This window comes from Leucoraja erinacea, chromosome 36 (assembly GCF_028641065.1).
Source record: "Leucoraja erinacea ecotype New England chromosome 36, Leri_hhj_1, whole genome shotgun sequence".
Lineage (NCBI taxonomy): Eukaryota > Metazoa > Chordata > Chondrichthyes > Rajiformes > Rajidae > Leucoraja > Leucoraja erinaceus.
Window position 1 is genome coordinate 12642671 of NC_073412.1, and position 22623 is coordinate 12665293.

At 49.1% G+C, this 22623-nt stretch overlaps 1 protein-coding gene across 1 annotated transcript in view; it reads left to right on the top strand.

Moving 5' to 3' along the window:
• Positions 1 to 22623, top strand: part of ca12 (carbonic anhydrase XII) — a 91517-nt gene that overhangs the window by 50432 nt on the left and 18462 nt on the right. The window contains exons 3-7 of the mRNA XM_055662802.1: positions 1417 to 1597; positions 3159 to 3301; positions 14506 to 14601; positions 14781 to 14844; positions 19489 to 19646. Of these exons, the coding sequence (XP_055518777.1) occupies positions 1417 to 1597; positions 3159 to 3301; positions 14506 to 14601; positions 14781 to 14844; positions 19489 to 19646 (642 nt within the window). The remainder of the gene's footprint in view (positions 1 to 1416; positions 1598 to 3158; positions 3302 to 14505; positions 14602 to 14780; positions 14845 to 19488; positions 19647 to 22623) is intronic.

Consider the following 22623-nt stretch of genomic DNA (forward strand, 5'->3'; position numbering starts at 1 on the left):
ATCCCCTCCACATATAAGAAGGGTCCCGACCCAAACGTCCATTCTCTCCACAGATACAGCTTTACCTGCTGTTACTCCAGCACTCTGTGTTTTTATCAGGATGCCAGCATCTGCAGTTCCTTGTGACACCATTCACATCAGTTGTTGTTATTAAACCCTTGGCACTTTCACTTCAAGAGCGGCACGGTGGTGCAGCGGTAGAGTTGCTGCCTCACAGCGCCGGAGACCCGGGTTCCATCCCGACCTCTGGTGCTGTCCATGTGGAGTTTGCATGTTCTCCCCGTGACCGCGTGAGTTTCCACCAAAGACGTGTGTGTTTGTAGGTCAATTGTCCTCTGTATACTGCCCCCTAGTGTGTAGGGAGTGGATGTGAAAGTGGGATTACATAGAACGGGTGATCGATGGCCGGCATGGACTCGATGGGCCGAAGGACCTATTTCTCTGCTGTATCCCTAAAGCTAAAACTAAAACACTGACATTTGGACTGCCGGTCTCCATTGAGAACAAGAGGAGACCATTCGTCCCTTCAAAGCCTGTTCTGCCCTTCAATAAAATTGTGGGTGATCTGATCTTTGAGCTCAGCACTACCTTTGTGTTCCCTCCACCACATCTCTCCATGCTCTCATCATCTAAATGTCCAGCAGTCTGTGCCTTGACAATGTTGTGTGACTTCATCTCCACAGCCTTTGCACTGTAACTTCCAACCCTTCTTCAGACTGAGTGTCATGGGTGACAGATGACCCAGGAAAGGTGGAGTCCACAATGGTCCATTGGTGGCTATGGAGGAGGTGATAACGAAGGGTTACGAACAGTGAAACTAGCAGGATGGTGTTTGTATCCCTTGGTTATCACCACTTCCACAGCCAACAATGGACCATTGTGAGCTCCACCTTTCCTTGGTTATCGGTGCCGGCTCTGATCTGTGCTGTACTTTTCCCTACCTCTAGTTTCCCTCTCCCCCGACTCAGTCTGAAGAAGGATTTCGACCCGAAACGTCACCTATTCCTTTTCTCCAGAGATGCTACCTGACCCGCTGAGTTTAGTCTAGTTTAGCGATACAGTGCGGCAACAGGCCCTTCGGCCCACCTAGTCCGTGCCGACCAGCGGGTTCCCGCACACAAACTCTAGTTCTACACACGCTAGGGACAATTTACAATTACCTACAAACCTGTACGTCTTTGGAGTGTGGGAGGAAACCGGAGAAAAGCCACGCAGATCGCAGGGAGAACGTGCAAACTCCGTACAGACAGCACCTGTAGTCAGGACAAGCCCGGGTCTCCGGTGCTGTGAGGCAGCAACTCTACCGCTGCGCCATCGTGCTGAGTTACTCCAGCATATTGTGCCTATCTTCGGTGTAAAGCAGCACCTGCTATTCTGTCCTGTGCAGGAGCGGTACTAACGTTGGTCTTTCCCCCAGGGCCTGAGGGTGAGGATCACTGGGCCTCACACTTCCCACACTGTGGGACAACGTTGCAGTCTCCCATTGACTTCCACTCTGGCATCTTCACTTTCAACCCTGCCCTGGAGCCCATCCAGTTACTGGGATACAACCTGTCCACCACACAGACGCTGTCCATAACCAACGATGGCCATGCAGGTAAGGACAAAGAGACATGCGTTCTCTCACAGAGGCATGAATGAATGAATGCATGTATGAATGAATGAATTAATGCATGAATGAATGAATGTATGAATGATTGAATGAATGAATGATTGAATGGATGAAAGTATGAATGAATACTTAATTCTCAGCCTCAGAGGGCGGTGGAGGCCGGTTGTCTGGATGCTTTCAAGAGAGAGCTAGATAGGGCTCTTAAAAATAGTGGAGTCGGGGGATATGGGGAGAAGGCAGGAACGGGGTACTGATTGGGGATGATCAGCCATGATCACATTGAATGGCGGTGCTGGCTCGAAGGGCCGAATGGCCTCTACTCCTGCGCCTATTGTCTATTTATTGTCACATGTGCCAAGCCACAGTGGAATTATTTGCTTACGTACCCAAGGTGTTCCATCCATACACAGATAGAATAGGTTTGGAGGGATACAGGCCACACACAGGCAGGTGGAAGCCCAAGATATGCAAAGGGTCACCACATCAAGGGCACCGACAAGGTTGCATATCCCACGTCAGGTCCTCCTTCCTTCTAACCCCCCACATGGCGGTCCCCACACGCCCGGCTCCTCCTTTGCTCCCAGGCGGCGCGTAGTCCGACTCCCACGTAGCCCATCCTCAAGCGCCAATCCTCGGCAAAATCTGGGATGTGGGCCAAATGCTGCCGTTTGGTAGTCATAGACTGATACAGTGTGGAAACAGGCTCTTCAGCCCAACTTGCCTACACCGGCCAACATGTCCCGGCTACACTAGTCCCACCTGCCCGCGTTTGGTCCATATCCCTCCAAACCGGTCCGATCCATGTAAACATTGGGATAGTCCCAGCCCCAACTACCTCCTCCAGCAGCTTGTCCCATACACCCACCACCCTTTGTGTGAAAAAGTCACCCCTCTGATTCCTATTAAATCTTTTCCTATTCATCTTAAACCTAGGTTGCCTTGTCCTCGATTCCCCTACTCTGGGCAAGAGACTCTGTGTATTTACCCGGTCTATTCCTATCATGATCTTGTACACCTCTATAAGATCACCTATCATCCTCCTGCGCTCCAAGGAATAGAGACCCAGCCTACTCAACCTTACTTTAGCTCACACCCTCAAGTCCTGGCAACATCTTCGTAAATCTTCTCAGAGTTCCTTCTAAGGAAGCCATTGGGCTGGGATTGCAGTGTTCCTGACTGTTTGTCCATGGAGCATTTGGACAGGTACATGGATAGGAACGGTTGTGGGGGGGGTAGACACAAAATGCTGGAATAGCGGGTTAGGCAGCATCTCTGGAGAGAAGGAATGGGGGACATTTCGGGTCGAGATCCTTCATGGACTCGGATCATCACCAATTCCGTTTCTCCAGAGATGCTGCCTGACCCGCTGAGGTAGGTGAACACAGGCAAGGGATGCTGTTGATCATTGGACAAAGACCAGGGGTGAAGGCGCACATGTTGTGAGTGATGTTGGGGTGTTTGATTGCATTGCTTCTTTAGATGGCTTTGGGCTTGTTTTCCGTTGTCACTGACTGCGCCTGTGTGTGTGCGTGTGTGTGTGTTGCAGTGAAAGTCACCCTGCCTCCCACCATGCACATCGTCAGCATGTCGCATCGCTACACTGCCGTGCAGCTCCACCTGCACTGGGGCAGCGAGACGGAGCCCGTGGGGTCTGAACACACCATCAGCGGGGTACACTACCCATCGGAGGTAAGACCCCAGCCCAGCCTCACTCACCCCATTCACTCTTTGGCCGCTCTCTAAAACCCCTGTCCCACGGTATGAGTTCATTCCATGATCTCTCCCGAGTTTGCCCTGATTCGAACGCAGAGATTTACGATAATGGCCACTCGTCGGTACTCAGGGCTCTCGGGGACATTTTTCATCATGTTGAAAAATCTTCACGAGCTTACCTGCCGTTAGCGAGTCTTCCCGAATACCCACCTTTAGCGTAACGAGCCGCTAAGAGACGTCCCCGAGCTCTGACATTCATTCTCCGTGCTTACCACGAGTTTGATTTTTTTTAAAACTCGGGAGAGCTCTTGGAATGAACTCGTACAGTGGGACAGGGGTCTTACTTTAAATGTGATGGAGGGCCTGAGCGGTAGAGTTGCGGCCTTACAGCGCCACAGCCCCGGGTTCGATCCTGGCCACGGGTGCTGTCTGCACAGACCCTGACCCACCCATGACCTGCCTGGGTTTTCTCTGAGATCTGCGGTTTTCTCCCACTTTACAAAGACGTACAGGTTAATTGGCTTGGTTTAAAATGTAAAATAGTCCCTAGTGTGTGTAATATTGTGTTAATGTGCGGGGATCGCTGGCCGGTGTCGACTCGGTGGGCCATAGGGCCTATTTCTGCATGGTATCTCTAATATAACAAGAGAATATATGATAGAAATATCATACGTTTGTACATTTCTAAGTAATTATCAACCTGTGAAGTACCGTTCATGTGTAATCACTTTTGCTTTAACTTAAAGAACATGCCTGTCAATGTAGGTGAATTGAATTGAATTGAATTTCCTTTATTGTCATTCAGACCTTACGGTCTGAACGAAATTTCGTGCCTGCAGTCATACATACAATGATACAATAATAAACAACAATAAACACAAATTAACATCCACCACAGTGAGTCCTCCAAACACCTCCTCACTGTGAAGTGGCATCTTAGTCACTGAAGCCTTTCTACACTGGCAAGAGCTGTCTGTCTGCGTGTCTGTCTGTCTGTCTGTCTGTCTGTCTGTCTGTCTATCTATCTATCACTAAAACTATCATCTTGACCACTTCTGGTTTGCTTTTTTTTTAAATTTACCCTATATCACTAGGATATTTTCGCCACCTTCCTCACCGCTCTCCTCTGCTCCAAGCGCACCAAGTTCTGTTCCGATCGGTGGAATATTACAAATGTTATGAAGGTTTAAAAAATCGTGAGATCAGCAGATTGGTCTTCTCGCCTGTCAGTCACCACGAAGGTAACGCCCCTGCCAGAGGAGAATAAATCCCGGAGGCGGGGCTGAGTCCACAAGCCGTGTAGAGTCAGGGGAAGCCGCTGTGTGGAGCCGGGAGGTGCTGTGTGGTGCTGTGGCAGCTGAGTGGAGTCTCTCCCTCCCACATTCCCCACACGTCCCCTTCCCCCCCTCTCCACTTCCCCCCTCTCCACTTCCCCCCTCTCCACTTCCCCCCTCTCCCTTCCCCCCCCCTCCCCCTCCCCCCCCCCTCTTTCCCCCCTCTCCCCTTCCCCCCTTCCCCCTCCCCCCCCCCACCCCCACACCCCGCTTTTGCCCCTCCCCCGTTCCTCCCTCCTTCACCCCCCACACCACCACCACCGCCCCCCCCCCCCCCTCCCACACACCCCCCTTCCCCCACACCTCCCCCACACCCATCATGTCAGTGGAAAATTTTAAGGCAGAGATGGATGATTCTTGATTAGTATGGGTGTCAGGGGTTATGTGGGAGAGTGGAGTTAGGAGGGAGAGGTAGATCAGTCATGATTAAATGGCGGAGTAGACTTGATGGGCCGAATGGCCTAATTCTGCTCTTATTATTTATGAAGCTGCTCGACACTGCGGATTAGATTGCTACCATGTCCCCACTGTTCATTGTTCTCACCCTGTTGTGGTTTCCTCTGTTATGCTGCTGTAACTGCCCTTGTAGACATCTGGCAGAAGAGAAATGTTTAGAAGCCACCTGTCCCATCCGCACACTCTAATGTTAGTGCAGGGTCACGAGGGAACACAGAGAGTTTAGTGTATTTTTTTAGTTAGAAATACAGCGTGGAAACAGGCCCTTCGGCCCACCGAGTCCACACCGACCACTGATCCTCACACACTAATGCTATCCCACACACATTAGGGACAATTTACATTTATACCAAGCCAAACCCACCCCACCACCCCCCCCCCCCCCCCCCCCCCCCCACCCCCCCCCCCCCCCACCCCCCCTCCCCCCGCCCCACACCCCCCCCTCCTCCCTCTCCCTCCCTCCCCCGTCCTCCCTCCCCCCCCACCCGCCGCCCGTACGCCACCCCCCTCCCCCCCCCCCCCCCCCACACCACCCCTCCCCCCCCCACACCACCCCCTCCCCCCACACTTCCTCCCACACCACCCCCCCTACCTCCCCCACCCCCCCCCCCCCCCCCCCCACACCGGAAGGCAGCAACTCTACCGCTGCGCCACCGTGCCGGCCTAATTTACAGGCCGCCCACTGTACTGACGCTGCAAGCAATGCGGGATTGTGCAGCCTGGGTTGGGATGATGGATGTGAGCCCAGGTCCACAGGTGACAATCATACAATGATACTGCATTGTCACATGGACCTAGGTACAGTGAAATGCTTTGTTTTGTACACAGCCCAGTAACATCATACAGCAGACTAGGCAGTACAAAAGTGGTGACAAAAGTTACAAAAGTGACAAAAATTACAGAAGTATACAAAAAATTACATTGAACATTTTTACCTACTTCCTGCTTCCACAGGTGCCCCCCCCCCCCTTCTCGGGGCCCCCTCGCTGGGTCGCTCTCGACGGCCTCAATGCATCCCATGTATTCAAGAGAGAGTTAGATTTAGCTCTGAGGGCTAACGGAATCTAGGGATATGGGGAAAAAGTTGGAATGGGGTACTGAATTTGTATGATCAGCCATGGTCATATTGGATGGTGGTTCTGGCTCGAAGGGCCGAATGGCCTATTCCTGCATCTATTGTCTATGTTTTTATGTCTACCTTGCTTGCGGGTCCCTCCTCACTCTTATTTTGTGTCAAGACCCTTCTTCAGACTGCAAGTCACAGGAAAGTAAGCACGCAATTGCAGCAAGCAGTGAAGAAAGCGAATGGCATGTTGGCCTTTATAACAAGAGGAATCGAATATAGGAGCAAAGAGGTCCTTCTGCAGTTGTACAGAGCCCTGGAGTATCGTGTGCAGTTTTGGTCCCCTAATTTGAGGAAGGACATTCTTGCTATTGAGGCAGTGCAACGTAGGTTTACAAAGTTAATTCCCAGGATGGTGAGACTGTCATATGCTGAGAGAATGGAGCAGCTGGACTTGTACGCTCTGGAGTTTAGAAGGATGAGAGGATGTCTCATTGAAACATATAAAATTGTTAAGGGTTTGGACACGCTAGAGGGAGGACACATGTTCCCGATGTTGGGGGAATCCAGAACCAGGGGTCACAGTTTAAGAATAAGGAGTAAGCCATTTAGAACGGAGACGAGGAAACACTTTTTATCACAGAAGAGTGGTGAGTCTGTGGCATTCCCTGCTTCAGAGGGCGGTGGAGGCAGGTTCTCTGGATGCTCTCAAGAGAGAGCTAGATAGGGCTCTTAAAAATAGCAGTGTCAGTGGATATGGGGAGAAGGCAGGAACGGGGTACTGATTGGGGATGATCAGCCATGATCACATTGAATGGCGGTGCTGGCTCGAAGGGCCGAATGGCCTACTCCTGCACCTATTGTCTATTGAAAGGGAAACAAGAGATATAGACAATGATGTAGAGACTGTCAGTCTGAAGAAGGATCTCGACCCGAAACGCCACCCACTCCTTCTCTTCAGAGATGGTGCTGGTCCCGCTGAGTTACTCCAGCATTTTGTGTCTATCTTCAACGTTAATGTGCCGGTTCAACATGAAGTGAGGATGGCAGAGACATGAGAGACTGCAGAGACAAGGAACTGCAGATGTTGGTTTATTTAAAAAAAAAGGGCAGATAGTGCTGGAGTAACTCAGCGGGCTGGGCAACATCTCTGGAGATGATGGATAGATAATGTTTCAGGTTGGGGCCATTCTAGATCCTATAAATGCTGAAATCTTGAGCAGGTCAGGCAGCATCTGTGGAGAGAATGGACAGGGGACATTTTGCTTCAGAACCCTGCTTTACATTGTCGGCCTTTAGTTTAGTTTAGTTCTGTTTAGTTTAAAGATACAGTGCGGAAACAGGCCCTTCGGCCCACCGAGTCCATGCTGACCAATGTTCCCACACATTAACACTACCCTACACACACTAGGAACATTTTTACATCTATAGCAAGCCAATTAACCTACAAACATGGCATGAACGTTGAATTCTCCCAGTTTTGCTAGCCCTTGCTGTCTCCTCTTCCTTAACCCTCTCCCCCCGCCCTCGGCCTCCTCCTCCTCCCCTTTTACCTTCCTTCTCCCCCTCACCCCCCATCAGTCTGAAGAAGGGTTTCGGCCCGAAACGTCGCCTATTTCCTTCGCTCCATAGATGCTGCTGCACCCGCTGAGTTTCTCCAGCAATTTTGTGTCCCTTCGCTCTTCCAGCATCTGCAGTTCCTTCTTGAACAACCTACAAACATGTACTTCTTTGGAGTGTGGGAGCAAACTGAAGATCTCTGTGGAATTCTCTGCCTCAGAGGGCGGTGGAGGCGGGTTCTCTGGATGCTTTCAAGAGAGAGCTAGATAGGGCTCTTAATGATAGCGGAGTCAGGGGATATGGGGAGAAGGCAGGAACGGGGTACTGATTGGGGATAATCAGCCATGATCACATTGAATGGCGGTGCTGGCTCAAAGGGCCGAATGGCCTACTCCTGCACCTATTGTCTATTGTCTGTTGTCTATCTCGGGGAAAACCCAAGCATGTCACGGGGAGAACGTACAAAGGGTAGATGAACAGCACCCGTAGTCGGGATCGAACCCGGGTTGCTGCTGTAAGCGCTGTACGTCAGCAACTCTACCGCTGCGCCACCGTGCTGCTCTTGACTGCAACAGGTCTTTCAGAATCAGGAAAGGAGTAGTAACATTCTTACTTGCCACAACATTAGCGCAACAAAAGCAGAAATAAATACACAGTAAACAATAATCTAATAAATTATCAGTTATACTGGGTAACCAGACTGTGCTACTGTTAGTCAAAGTACGTAATACTTTGTATAGCAACCCGTACAAACCAAAGTCCACATTAGTTTGTGAACAAGACAGAATATCTTTGAGAATGCCTGAGAATATTTTACTCCAGTTCTCGAGCTAGAGGGAGGTCAGACCTGGGGTGTTTAAGAAGGAACTGCAGATGCTGGAAAATCGAAGGTACACAAAAAAGCTGGAGAAACTCAGCGGGTGCAGCAGCATCTATGGAGCGAAGGAAATAGGCAATTTGCCTATTTCCTTCGCTCCATAGATGCTGCTGCACCCGCTGAGTTTCTCCAGCTTTTTTGTGTACCTCAGATCTGTGGTGTTGTGTCGAGGGTCACAAGTTCACAAGTTATGGGAGTAGAAGTAGGCCATTCGGCCCATCTAGTCTACTCCGCCATTCAAACATGCCTCCTAATCCCATTTTCCTGCCTTCTCCTTGACACCCATTCCAATCAAGAATTTGTCTATCTCTGCCTTAAACATATCCACTGACTTGGGTGGGTTGTTACTGGAGCAAGGAGGTATTTGTTGTGGACGAGGTGTGATATGCATCGGTCAGACAGGATGAAGGGAATTCCCAGCAATGGGAAAACTGGGACCAAGTTCGCAGCCTCAAGACCAGGTGTTGGCCATTCAGAGTGGGGATTAGTTCATGTTGATAGGATTCGAAGTAGGCCGTTCGGCTCATCAAGTCTACTGTGCCATTCAATCATGGCTGATATATCTCTCCCTCCCAACCCCATACACTGCCTTCACCCAGAGGGTTCCTCAATCCAGGAAGCTTAGTTTGGTTTAACTCAGCGGGACAGGCAGCATCTCTGGAGAGAAGGAATGGGTGATGTTTCGGGTCGAGACCTCTCTTCTCCACCCGAAACGTCACCCATTCCTTCAGTCCAGAGATGAGTTCCTCCAGGTTTTTGTGTCTATCTTCGGTTTAAAACAGCATCTGCAGTTCCTTCCGACACATTTAGTTTAGTTTAGAGATACAGAGTGGAAACAGGCCCTTCGGCCCACCGTGCCTGCACCGACCAGCGATCCCCGCACTCGCTAACACTATCCTACACACACTAGGGATGATTTATAATTTTACTGAAGCCAATTAGCCTACAAACCTGTACGTCTTTGGAGTGTGGGAGCTCAGTCACTGAATATACCTAACACTCAGATCTGTCGATTTTTAGAAGATAGACACAAAGTGCTGGAGTTATTCATCAGGTCAGGCAGCCTCTGTGGAGAAAAAGGATGGGTGACATTTCGGGTTCAGACCGGCCTTCAGATTGGCAAAGATAGGGTAGATAGCCAGGGTGGAGATGTCAAAGACTAGAGGGGTGAGGATTTAAGGTGAGGGGAGGGGGGGCGCAAAGTTGAAAGGATGTGTGGGGCAAGATTTTAGGGCAAGGAGATGTGTCTCCTTGCCCCATATAAAACATAAAGTTATAACTGGACAAGCTAGATGCAGGAAAAATGTTCCCGATGTTGGGCGAGTCCAGAACCAGGGGCCACCACAGTCTTAGAATAAAGGGGAGGTCATTTAAGACTGAGGTGAGAAAAAACATTTTCACCCAGAGAGTTGTGAATTTGTGGAATTCCCTGCCACAGAGGGCAGTGGAGGCCAAGTCACTGGATGGATTTAAGAGAGAGCTATATAGAGCTCTAGGGGCTAGTGGAGTCAAGGGATATGGGGAGAAGGCAGGCACGGGTTATTGATAGGGGATGATCTGCCATGATCACAATGAATGGCGGTGCTGGCTCGAAGGGCCGAATGGCCTCCTGAACCTATTTTCTATCTATGTAAGTCTATGTTACGGGGGGGGGGCCAAATGGCCTGTTTCCGCGCTGTATCTCTAAAACTAAAAAACAGAAAACTCCTTCACCACTCGAAGGGCCGAATGGCCTCCTGCTGCACCTATTTCCTATGTTCAACCCCATTCTTCTGCCTTCTCCCCAAAACCTCTGACACCTATACTAATCAAGAATCTATCTCTCTCTGCCTTAAATATATCCACCGACTTGGCCTCCACAGCCTTCTGTGACAAGAAGAATTCCACAGATTCACCACCCTCTGACTAAAGAAATTTCTCGTCATCTCCTTCCTAAAAGAATGTCCTTTAATTCTGAGGCTATGACCTCTAGTTCTGGACTCTCCCACTAATGGACTCCGAGAGATCGCTTCGATGGTGGGGAGGTCAGTACCTGTGATGGCCGTGCAATGTTTGGTGTACAGTAATCTCAGCTATGACCTTCTATGAATTGGGTTTGGGAGCACTGGGGTTTTTTTTTTTGCTTTGTTATTAATTAATTGAATGTGTGTTTATATTCTGTTATCTGTGTGCATTGTATTTGCAGGTTTGTTACGTTCCTGCAATCAAGAATTTCAATGTTCCCTTTGTCGGAGCATATGATGATTAAATACTCTTGATCGCATTGAAATACACAAAATTACAGAGGGATTAGACAGGAACATGCAGGAATACTGTTCCCCCTGAACACAGTTTAGTTTAAGGTAGCAAAAGTGCTGGAGAAACTCAGCGGGTGCAGCAGTATCTATGGAGCGAAGGAAATAGGCAACGTTTCGTCCCGAAACGTTGCCTATTTCCTTCGCTCCATAGATGCTGCTGCACCCGCTGAGTTTCTCCAGCACTTTTGTCTACCTTCGATTTTCCAGCATCTTCAACACAGTTTAGTTGAGTTTAGATAGACACAAAAAGCTGGAGTAACTCAGCGGGTCAGACATCATCTCTGGAGAAAAGGAATGGGCGACGTTTCGGGTCGAGACCCTTCTTCAGACTAACACGGAAACCTTCTGTAATGAAAGTAAGCATGCAGGTATAGCAGGCAGTGAAGAAAGCGAATGGCATGTTGGCCTTCATAACAAGAGGAGTTGAGTATAGGAGCAGAGAGGTCTTTCTGTAGTTGTACAGGGTCCTAGTGTGTCCACACCTGGAATATTGTGTGCAGTTTTGGTCCCCTAATTTGAGAAAGGTCATTCTTGCTATTGAGGGAGTGCAGCGTAGGTTTACAAGGTTAATTCCCAGGATGGTGGGACTGTCATATGCTGAGAGAATGGAGCGGCTGGGCTTGTATACTCTGGAGTTTAGACGGATGAGAGGGCATCTCATTGAAACATATAAGATTGTTAAGGGCTTGGACACGCTAGAGGCAGGAAACGTGTTCCCGATGTTGGGGGAGTCCAGAACCGGGGGCCATTTAGAACGGAGATGTGGAAACACTTTTTCACACAGGGAGTGTTGAGTCTGTGGACGTTGAGTCTCAGAGGGCGGTGGTGGCTGGTTCTCTGGATACTTTCAAGAGAGAGCTAGATAGGGCTCTTAAAGATAGCGAAGTCAGGGGATATGGGGAGAAGGCAGGATTGGGGATGATCAGCCATGATCACATTGAATGACGGTGCTGGCTCGAAGGGCCGAATGGCCTACTCCTGCACCCATTGTCTATTGTCTATTCACCCTCTGCCCTGCATACCAACCGCTCCCCCTTTCACATCCCTCCTTTCCCCTTCCACCCATATCCCTCCCTCTCTCCCCCTCTTCTTGCCTTTTCTGCCAGCTTTGACATTTCCTTCATCTGGTTTGGGTTAACCCAATATCAGTCTAAAGTTGCCTGCAGGCTCTCGTGTCCAAAGTCCAGCTGCATACCTCCAGCATTACATTTCACTCCTCTCCTCTCTCCTTATCTGACAAGTCTTTGTCTCCTATTCACCTCTAGCCTTTGCCCCTTACTCCACCCATCTGCAAATCAAACGCACCTCAGCTGTATACACCTATCACTTGCCAATTTTGTCCCCGCTTCCCCCCCCCACTTCTCCAGCTTTCCCCACCCCCTACAATCAGCCTGAAGAAGTGTCCCGGCCCGAAACGTTGCCCGTCCATTCCCTCCACAGACGCTGCCTCACCTGCTGAGTTTCTCCAGCACTTTCTGTTTTTCTCAAGATTCTAGCACCTGCGGTTCCCTCTGCCGTCAGCCGGTTACAGTAGTTGGAGTAGAGGTGTGGACTGTCCGGTGTACGTCTAGCTGGCCTTACAGTGATCAGGGACAAGGTCTGTGTATGTTGTACGTTGGAAAGACTCGGGACTGCTGATCCCGTTCCCAGAAGGTTCACTTGCAAATTGAATCGGTTGTACGGAGATGACTAGACTGTAAACCAGGATGTAATGCTGAGGCTTTAGAAGGGTCTGGTCAGATCGCATTTGGAACATTGTGAGCAGTTTTGAGCCCCATATCTGAGGAAGCGTATGCTGGAGTTGGAGAGAGTCCAGAGATAGATATAGATATGCCATTTATTGTCACTATACATGTACAGTGAAACTGAAAGCTGCTCGTACTCAGTGCATACATACAATTTAGCACAAAAAACAAGAAACAGAAAAAACAAATAACAGAAGGGAGATGGGGGGGGGAATAGGTGCACAAATTCTGCGGCGCTACATACATATATACATATATACAGATGGAAGTCCGTGTTGCGCGGTGTAGTCAATGCATGTGTGAATTTGAATTTATAGTAGTTATAATTCTCAGAAAGCAACTATTCCTGAGTCTGTTTGTCCTGGATTTGATGCACCTATAGCGCCTTCCAGAGGGCAGCAGGTCGAACAGTCCAAACGCAGGATGGGAGCTGTCTTTGATGATCTTCTTTGCCCTGCTAAGGCAGCGGGAGGTGTAGATATCCATCAGGGAGGGGAGAGGGCAGCCAATGATCCTCTGCGCTGTCCTGGTTACCCTCTGAAGCCTCTCCCTGTCTGCCATGGTGCAGCTGCCATACCGTGCTGTAATGCAGTATGTCAGCAGGCTCTCGATGGACGAGCGGTAGAAGGTCAGCAGCAGGTTAGAGTCCAGGTTGTGCTTCCTGAGGACCCTCAGGAAGTGCAGCCGCTGCTGAGCCTTCTTGATGACCGCTGTCGTGTTGTCCGTCCAGGAGATGTCAGCAGCGATATGGACACCGAGAAACCGGAAGGAGAGGAGGTTTTACGAGAATGATCTTGTGCAGGAACGAGTGGGCTAACGTATGATGAATGTTTGACGGCACTGGGCCTGTGCTCGCTGCAGTTTAGAAGGATGAGGGGGGACCTCATTGAAACATACTGAATAATGAAAGGCTTGGATGTGGAGAGGATGTTTCCACTAGTGGGAGTGGAGTGTCTAGGACCAGAGGCCATATCCTCAGAATTAATGAGCGTACGCTGAGAAAGATGAGGAGGAATTTCTTTAGTCAGAGGGTGGTGAATCTGTAGAATTTATTGCCACAGACGGATGTGGAGGACGTCAATGGATATTTTTAAGGCAGAGATTGACAGATTCTTGATTAGTACGGGTGTCAGGGCTTATGGGGAGAAGGCAAGAGAATGGGGTTGAGTGGGAAAGATAGATTAGCCATGATTGAATGGTGGAGTAGACTTTTAGTTTAGTTTGGAGATACAGTGTGGAAACAGGCCCTTCGGTCCATCGAGTCCATGCTGACCAGCGATCATCGCACACTTACACACACTAGGGACAATTGTTTGGAGTGTGGGAGGAAACCGGAGCACCCGGAGAAAACCCACGTGGTCACAGGGAGAACGTACAGACAGCACCCGTGGTCAGGATCGAACCCTGGTCTCTGGCGTTGTAAGGCGGCAACTCAACCGCTGTGCCACCGTGCTGCCCACTTGATGGGCCGAATAGCCTCATTCTGCTCCTATGTCTGTGGAACACCTGAAGAGCAATGTGTTGTATGTAGTGAAGGCAATGCTGGCGTAACTCAACGAGACAGGCAGCATCTCTGGAGAGAAGGAATGGGTGGGACCTTTCGGGTAGAGTTTACATCAATGGACTAAGAAAATACGATCTCCAGCAAACGATTTCATCTTATATTATGGAACCCTGTGAATTACGAACACAGAGCTTACGTCCAGTGACTTCTGAAGACCCGTTCCTTCTCTCCAGAGACGCTGCCTGTCCAGCTGAGTTACTCCAGCTTTTTGTGCCTATTTTTGGTTGAAACCAGCATCTGCTGTTCCTTCTTACTCACCCCTCCACCGTTACTTCTCCACACAGTTGCACATTGTTCACTACAACTCTGAGAAATACGAGAATATATCGATGGCGATGGACAAAGCGGATGGGCTGGCCGTGATAGGGATTCTGCTAGAGGTATCTGTTCCGTTTCCATTCCTCCCCGCTTCCATATGGTATGAAACTGCACTTGAATGTGTTGGCCCTGCACCTTGCATGAAATGGTATGAAATTGCACTTGAATATGGTGGCCCTGCACCCTGACTCCATCATTGAGGCAGCAGCCCCACTCAGCTAACTCCTCTTCTCTGCTTCAGATTGGGCCCTTCAACCCTGCCTACGACCAGATCTTTAAGCATTTGAACGACATTCAGTATAAAGGTAAGGAGGTGGCTGAGTTGGAAACTGATCTCCACAAAGTTAATCCATGCTTGTTTTCCACTAAGGTGATTTGTAGGAAGGAACTGCAGGTGTTTAATGATAGGATCATGAGATTGTAAGTGACAGGAGTAGAATCAGGCCATTTGGCCCATCAAGTCTATTCTGCCATTCAATCATGGCTGATCCATCTATCCCCCCTAACCACATTCTCCTGCCTTCTCCCCATAACCTCTGACACCCGTACTAATCAAGAATCTAATTTGGTGTGATTTACTACTAATATTAACTATTATCATCCAAATTGCTAGTGTAGAAACAGTTTGAATACGTACACCTCCAGATTCAGGGACAGTTTCTTCCCAGCTGTTATCAGGCAACTGAACCATCCTATCAACAACTGTACTAATCAAGAATCTATCTATCTCATCTATCTATCTCTGCCTTCAATATATCCACTGACTTGACCTCCACAGCCTCCTGTGGCAAATTACACAGATTCACCTCCGACTAAAGAAGTTTCTCCTCATGTCCTTCCTAAAAGAACGTTCTTTAATTCTGAAGCTATGTCCTCTAGTCCTAGACTCTCCCACTAGTGGAAACATCCTCTCCACATCCACTCTACCCAAGCCTTTCACTATTCTGCACGTTTCAATGGGGTCCCCCCTCATTCTTCTAAACTCCAGCGAGTACAGGCCCAGTGATGACAAACGCTCAAGCTACATACAAGTACAACAGCTAGTGCAATGAGGCAAATGGCCAGAGGGAAGGATTTTAAAAATAGATCTCTATTGTCAAGTTGCATAAAATACCACTTGTTTATCCACAGAAATGAATTGTCTATACTGAAGATAGACACAAAATGCTGGACTAACTCAGCGGGACAAGCAGCATCTTGGAGAGAAGAAATGGGTGACGTTTCGGGTCGAGACCCTTCTTCAGACCCATAACGTCACCCATTCCTTCCCTCCAGAGATGCTGTCTGCCACGCTGAGTTACTCCAGCATTTTGTGCCTATCCTCCACTTAGACAACCCTGCCCTGACACGATAATTGAGTTGCTTAAAGACCTCATGTGATATAAAGCTATGTTAAGGGGCTGTCCCACTGCGGCAACATAATCCGCGAGTTCAGAAGAGTGTCGCTGACGTTCAAGCTCGAGGGCACCCGCCTGGAAAATCACAAGCTGGATCGACCGACCACACACACACACACACACACACACGCGCACACACACACACACACACACACACACACACACACACACACACACACACACACACACACACACACACACACACACACACACCACACACACACACACACACACACACACACACACACACACACACACACACACACACACACCACACACACACACACCACACACACACACACACACACACACACACACACACACACACACACACACACACACACACACACACACACACACACACACACACACACACACACACACACACACACACACACACACACACACACACACACACACACACACACACACACACACACACACACACACACACACACACACACACACACACACACACACACACACACACACACACACACACACACACACACACACACACACACACACACACACACACACACACACACACACACACACACACACACACACACACACACACACACACACACACACACACACACACACACACACACACACACACACACACACACACACACACACACACACACACACACACACACACACACACACACACACACACACACACACACACACACACACACACACACACAACACACACACACACACACACACACACACACACACACACACACACACACACACACACACACACACACACACACACACACACACACACACACACACACATTGCAAATGCGGAGGCCAGGGAAGGCGGGACAGCACTCTGAAATTCACACCCACGATGAAGAGGAATGTAAAAGACGGCTGCACAGTGTATGGTAAGTCCTTTAGAGAGCGCAGAGGGGGAGGCGGAGAGAGAAGGGGGGAGAGAAGGAGTGGAGACCCTTTTAAGAAGTATAATAAAGTTTAGCGCGCATTTTACCTACCAGTCAGTTTTCCTTGGCCCTGAAAACTCCAATGAGCCAATTAAAATGCCCAGTCAGTGAAGGAGATTGCCTACGGCTGCCCTCGACTGCCTGTAACTACACAGCGATCCCACACCACTGCACTACCAGTTCAAAAGCACCATGCCGACCAATTTTTACTCGCGGAAAACTTTTCAACATGATGAAAATTTTCCGTGACCTAGCTGAGGCCGCGAGTATGCGGGAACTTCCCTCGAGTATGAAGGAGAGTTCCAGTGACCTCATAGGACCTTGTGTCGACCATGCTGTGGGTTTGAGTCAAGGGCAAACTCATCTAAACTCACAGATTAGGTTGCCGCAGTGTGACAGACCCCTTTACAACATCAAACAAAGCTTTTCCCCGATACCTCAGTACATAAGACAATTAACTACAACTGGACTAGTACAACTGAAATGGGGACAGGGACTAGGGGACTCACACTAACAACATTTCTTTCCTGCAGATGGACACAAAATGCTGGAGTAGTAACTCAGCGCATCAGGCAGCATCTCACTGAGTTACTCCAGCATTTTGTGTCTATATTTGGTGTAAACCAACGTCTGCAGTTCCTTTTTATTCCATTCTTTCCCACAGGATTTTCAAACATAGTCTTATTTAACATTATTTTTGTTACTGCAAACTAAAAAAAAGAGTATAGCCTCCGCGTTTAACAAATTCTTGTTGAAATAGTAGTGATCATTCATCACTTACAGTGGCCAGCTTCAGTCAACGATGTCTGATTACTGCAGGGAGGTTACATGGAAACAATCTAGACTGTTTGTTTCCAAGGCATTTTTTTTCATGCTTGTCAATTTCCAAAGTAACTTTTAAACGTGTCTCTAGTTCCCGATAGAAGTTGCATTATATCCAATTCACCTTCTGAAATTGTGCGGTAGAGCAGAACTACCTGCAATTGGTAGTGAGGAAAATTAATAGATGCTGGTTTATGCCTAAGACAGACATAAAATGCTGGAGCCATTCAGCTGGTCAGGCAGCATCCCTGGAGAACACGGATACTGTACAGCATGGAAACAGGTGCATCGGCCCCATGAGTCTGTGCTGTCCAGCGATCCCTGCACACGAACACTAACCTACACACACGAGAGATCATTTACATCTTTACCGAAGCCAATTAACCTTCAAACCGTTACGCCTTTGGAATGTGGGAGGAAACTAGCGATCTCGGAGAAAACCCACGTAGGTCACGGGGAGAACGTACAAACTCCATACAGACAGCATCTGAGTAACGGCAAGATGTGGACTCAGCACTTCCTGCCTCACCGCCAGCTGTTCCTGACACCAACGCCTCTACTTCCTGAGAAGGTTTAGGAAGTTCGGCATGTCCCCAACAACTCTCACCAACTTCTACAGATGCGCCGTAGAAAGCATTTTATCGGGATGCATCACAGCCTGGTTTGGGAACAGCTCCATCCAAGACCGCAAGAAATTGCAGTGAATTGTGGACGCAGCCCAGACCATCACACAAACCAACCTCCCTTCCATTGACTCCATCTACACCCCACGCTGCCTCGGCAAGGCCAGCAGCATAATCAAGGACGTCACACCCTGGCCACTACCTCTTCTCCCCTCTCCCATCAGCCACAAGGTATAGAAGTGTGAAAACGCACACCTCCAGATCCAGGGACAGTTTCTTCCCAGCTGTTATCAGGCAACTGAACCATCCTACCACAACCAGAGAGCAGTGCTGAACTACTATTTACCTTTGGACTATTTTAGATCGGACTTTGCTGGCTTTACCTTGCACTAAACGTTATTCCCTTATCATTTATCTGTATGCTGTAAATGGCTCGATTGTAATCATGTATTGTCTTTCTGCTGACTGGTTAGCACGCAACAGAAGCTTTTCACTCTACCTCGATACACGTGACAATACACTAAACTCAACTGAACTGAGAAATCACATCAAGGTCTTTACTTTTTTAGAAGATGGCGGAAATTTGTCATTCCCCAGTGACATGCACCAATGTGCATCATAGAAACTATCAGTCTGAAGAAAGGTCTCGACCCGAAACGTCACCCATTCCTTCTTTCTAGAGATGCTTCCTGTCCCGCTGAGCTACTCCAGCTTTATGTGTCTATCTTCAGTTTAAACCAGCATCTGCAGTTTCTTCCTTCACATAGAAACCATCCTATCGTGTTAGGAGTCTTACTTACGTATGGCCCGTATATACAAGCGTTTGGGAGACGGGAGGTACAGCTTTTCACTGTACCTCGATACACATGACAATGGTGTACGTGCATGTGGCACGTGCAGGGAACAAGCTGCCAGAGGAGGTAGTTGAGGCTGGGACTAACCCAACATTTAAGAGACAGTCAGACAGGTACACGGATAGGACAAGCTTGGAGGGATATGGACCAAACGCAGGCAGGTGGGACTAGTGTAGCTGGGACATGTTGGCCGGTGTGGGCAAGTTGGGCCGAAGGGCCTGTTTCCACACTGTGTCACTCTATGCCACTAATACAGGAAACTGAAACTGACATGTCGACGTTGATCTTTCGCAGGTCAAAAGATCGTGATCCCGGGATTTGATATACACGACCTCCTGCCAGGCCGACTGGACAAGTATTTCCGGTACAACGGATCGCTGACCACCCCTCCATGTTATCCCAGTGTGCAGTGGACCGTACTGAGAGAGCCAGTGCAGATATCCAGTGAACAGGTAAATATACCCATCACCCTACATCCCTCTGGCGTTTCCCCGGGTCAGAACCTGAAAGGTTGAGTCCACGAAGGTTGCACGTCACGGTGGCGCAGCGGTAAAGCTGCTGCCTCACAGCGCCAGAGACTACGGGTTCGATCCCGACTACGGGTGCTGTCTGTGTGGAGTTTGCACGTTGTCCCCGTGACCTGCGTGGGTTTTCTCCGAGATTTTCGGTTTCCTCCCACACTCCAAAGACGTACAGGTTTGTAGGTTAATGGGTTGGGTATAAGTGTATATTGTCCCTAGTGTGTGTAGGATAGTGTTAATGTGCGGGGATCGCTGGTTGGGCCGGAGTTAGATAGAGCTCTAGGGGCTAGTGGAGTGAAGGGATATGGGGAGAAGGCAGGCACGGGTTATTGATAGGGGACGATCAGCCATGATCACGATGAATGGCGGTGCTGGCTTGAAGGGCCGAATGGCCTCCTCCTGCACCTAGTTTCTATCTATGTAAGTCTATGACACGGGGGAGGGGGGGGGGGCAAAGGGCCTGTTTCCATGCTGTATCTCTAAACTAAAAAATGGAAAACTCCTTCACCACTTGGGCTAAGTCCAGGAGCTCCCTCCCATTCTCCACACAGAGGACAGCAGTCCAAGGAGGCAGCTGTTAATCACAACCTCAGCAGGGGTGGGCAGTCAATGTGGATGTTGCCAGCAACATAGAGGCCATGGTGACCTGTGAAACAATCTGTGCTGTCACACTAATGTTCTATCTGATTCCTTACCTACTACCTGTCTCGACCTTCTGTTGGGTGGGGACTCGCTTGTTCAACAGAGGGAGGCTGGAAAATTGTGCTGACATCATTAGTTTAAAAGTAATATCTCAGTGATACACTCCGCCTTCCTGCCACATGCCCAGCCTGACGACACAAGGATCCCTGGTGTGTAAATGCCCCTGTCCCACTTAGGAAACCTGAACGGAAACCTCTGGAGACTTTGCGCCCCACCCAAAGTTTCCATGCGGTTCCCGGAGGTTGCAGGTGGTTGCCGGAGGTTGCAGGTAGTGGAAGCAGGTGGGAAGGCTGACAAAAACCTCCGGGAACCGCACGGAAACCTTAGGTGGGGCGCAAAGTCTCCAGAGATTTCCGTTCAGGTTTCCTAAGTGGGACAGGGGCATTAATCGAATTTTCAGCATGGAAACAGGCCCTTCATCCCTTCATCCCATGTCTACCTGAACTAGGTCTCATTTGCCGGCGTTTGGCCACATCTTTCGACTGTAGAGATACAGTGTGGAAACAGGCCCTTCGGCCCGACGAGTCCCTGCCGACCATCGATCGCCCCGTACACCAGAAACTATCCTGCACACACTAGGGACAATCTCTAGCATTTTACCAAAGCCAATTAACCTACAAACCTGTATGTCTTTGGAGTGTGGGATTTGCCTGCATTTGCCCATAGCCCTTCCTATCCATATATCTGTCCAAAAATCTTTTGAAATCATAATTAGATCCACTTTTATAACCTCCTCTGGCAGCTTGTTCCAGACACGGATTGCCCTCTGAGTGAAAAAGTTACCCCTGAAGTCAATAGACAATAGACAACAGGTGCAGGTGTAGGCCATTTGGCCCTTCGAGCCAGCACCGCCATTCAATGTGATCATGGCTAATCATCCCCAATCAGTACCCCGTTCCTGCCTTCTCCACATATCCCATGACTCCGCTATTTTTAAGAGCCCTATCTAGCTCTCTCTTGAAAGCATCCAGAGAACCGGCCTCCACCGCCCAGAGAATTCCACAGACTCGCCACTCTCTGTGAGAAAAAGTGTTTCCTCGTCTCCGTTCTAAATGGCTTACTCCATATTCTTAAACTGTGGCCCCTGGTTCTGGACTCCCCCAACATCGGGAACATGTTTCCTGCCTCTAGCGTGTCCAAGCCCTTAACAATCTTATATGTTTCAATGAGATATCCTCTCATCCTTCTAAACTCCAGAGTGTACAAGCCCAGCTGCTCCATTCTCTCAGCATATGTCCCGCCATCCCGGGAATTAAACTTGTAAACCTACGCTGCACTCCCTCAATAGCAAGAATGTCCTTCCTCAAATTAGGGGACCAAAACTGCACACAATACTCCAGATGTGGTTTCACTAGGGCTCTGTACAACTGCAGAAGGATCTCTTTGCTCCTATATTTGATTCCTCTTGTTATAAAGGCCAACATGCCATTCGCTAACCCTCTGAAACATTTCGCCTCTCTGAGAGGATTCTAGTTTTAGAACCTCCAACTCTGGGGACGAGACAGTGAGTGTTCACTTTGCGATGCCCCTCGTGATCTGGTCCACCTCAATAAGATCACCCCTCAGCCTCCAAAGTCCCAGCCTATCCAACCAACCTCTCTCGTAGCTCAAGCCTGCAAGTCCAGGTGACCTCCAGGTGAATCTTTTCCGCACCATTTCCACTTACTGACCCTTGTCTACATCTGGGCGACAGAAACTGCATGCAGTACTCAAAATATGGCCTGACCAATGACTCCAATAACTGTATCATGATGTCCAAACTATTGTACTCAGTAGCATTTCCAATGAAGGGAAGTGTGGCAAAAACCATTGCCACCCTCTTAACCTAAACCACCGCTTTTAACGAACCGAATACCTAAGATCATAAATGATAGGAGCAGAGTTAGGCCATTCGGCCCATCAAGTCTACTCCGCCATTCAATCATGGCTGATCTATCTCTCCCTCCTAACCCCATTCTCCTGCCTTCTCCCCATAACTGCCGACACTCGTACTAATCTATCTATCTCTGCCTTCAATATATCCACTGACATGGCCTCCACAGCCTTCTGTGGCAAAGAATTCCACAGATTCACCACCCGCTGACTAAAGGAATTCCTCCTTACCTCCTTCTAAAAGAATGTTCTTTAATTCTGAGGCTACGATCTACTGACTCTCCCACTAGTGGAAACATCCTCTCCACATCCACTCTATCCAAGCCTTTCACTA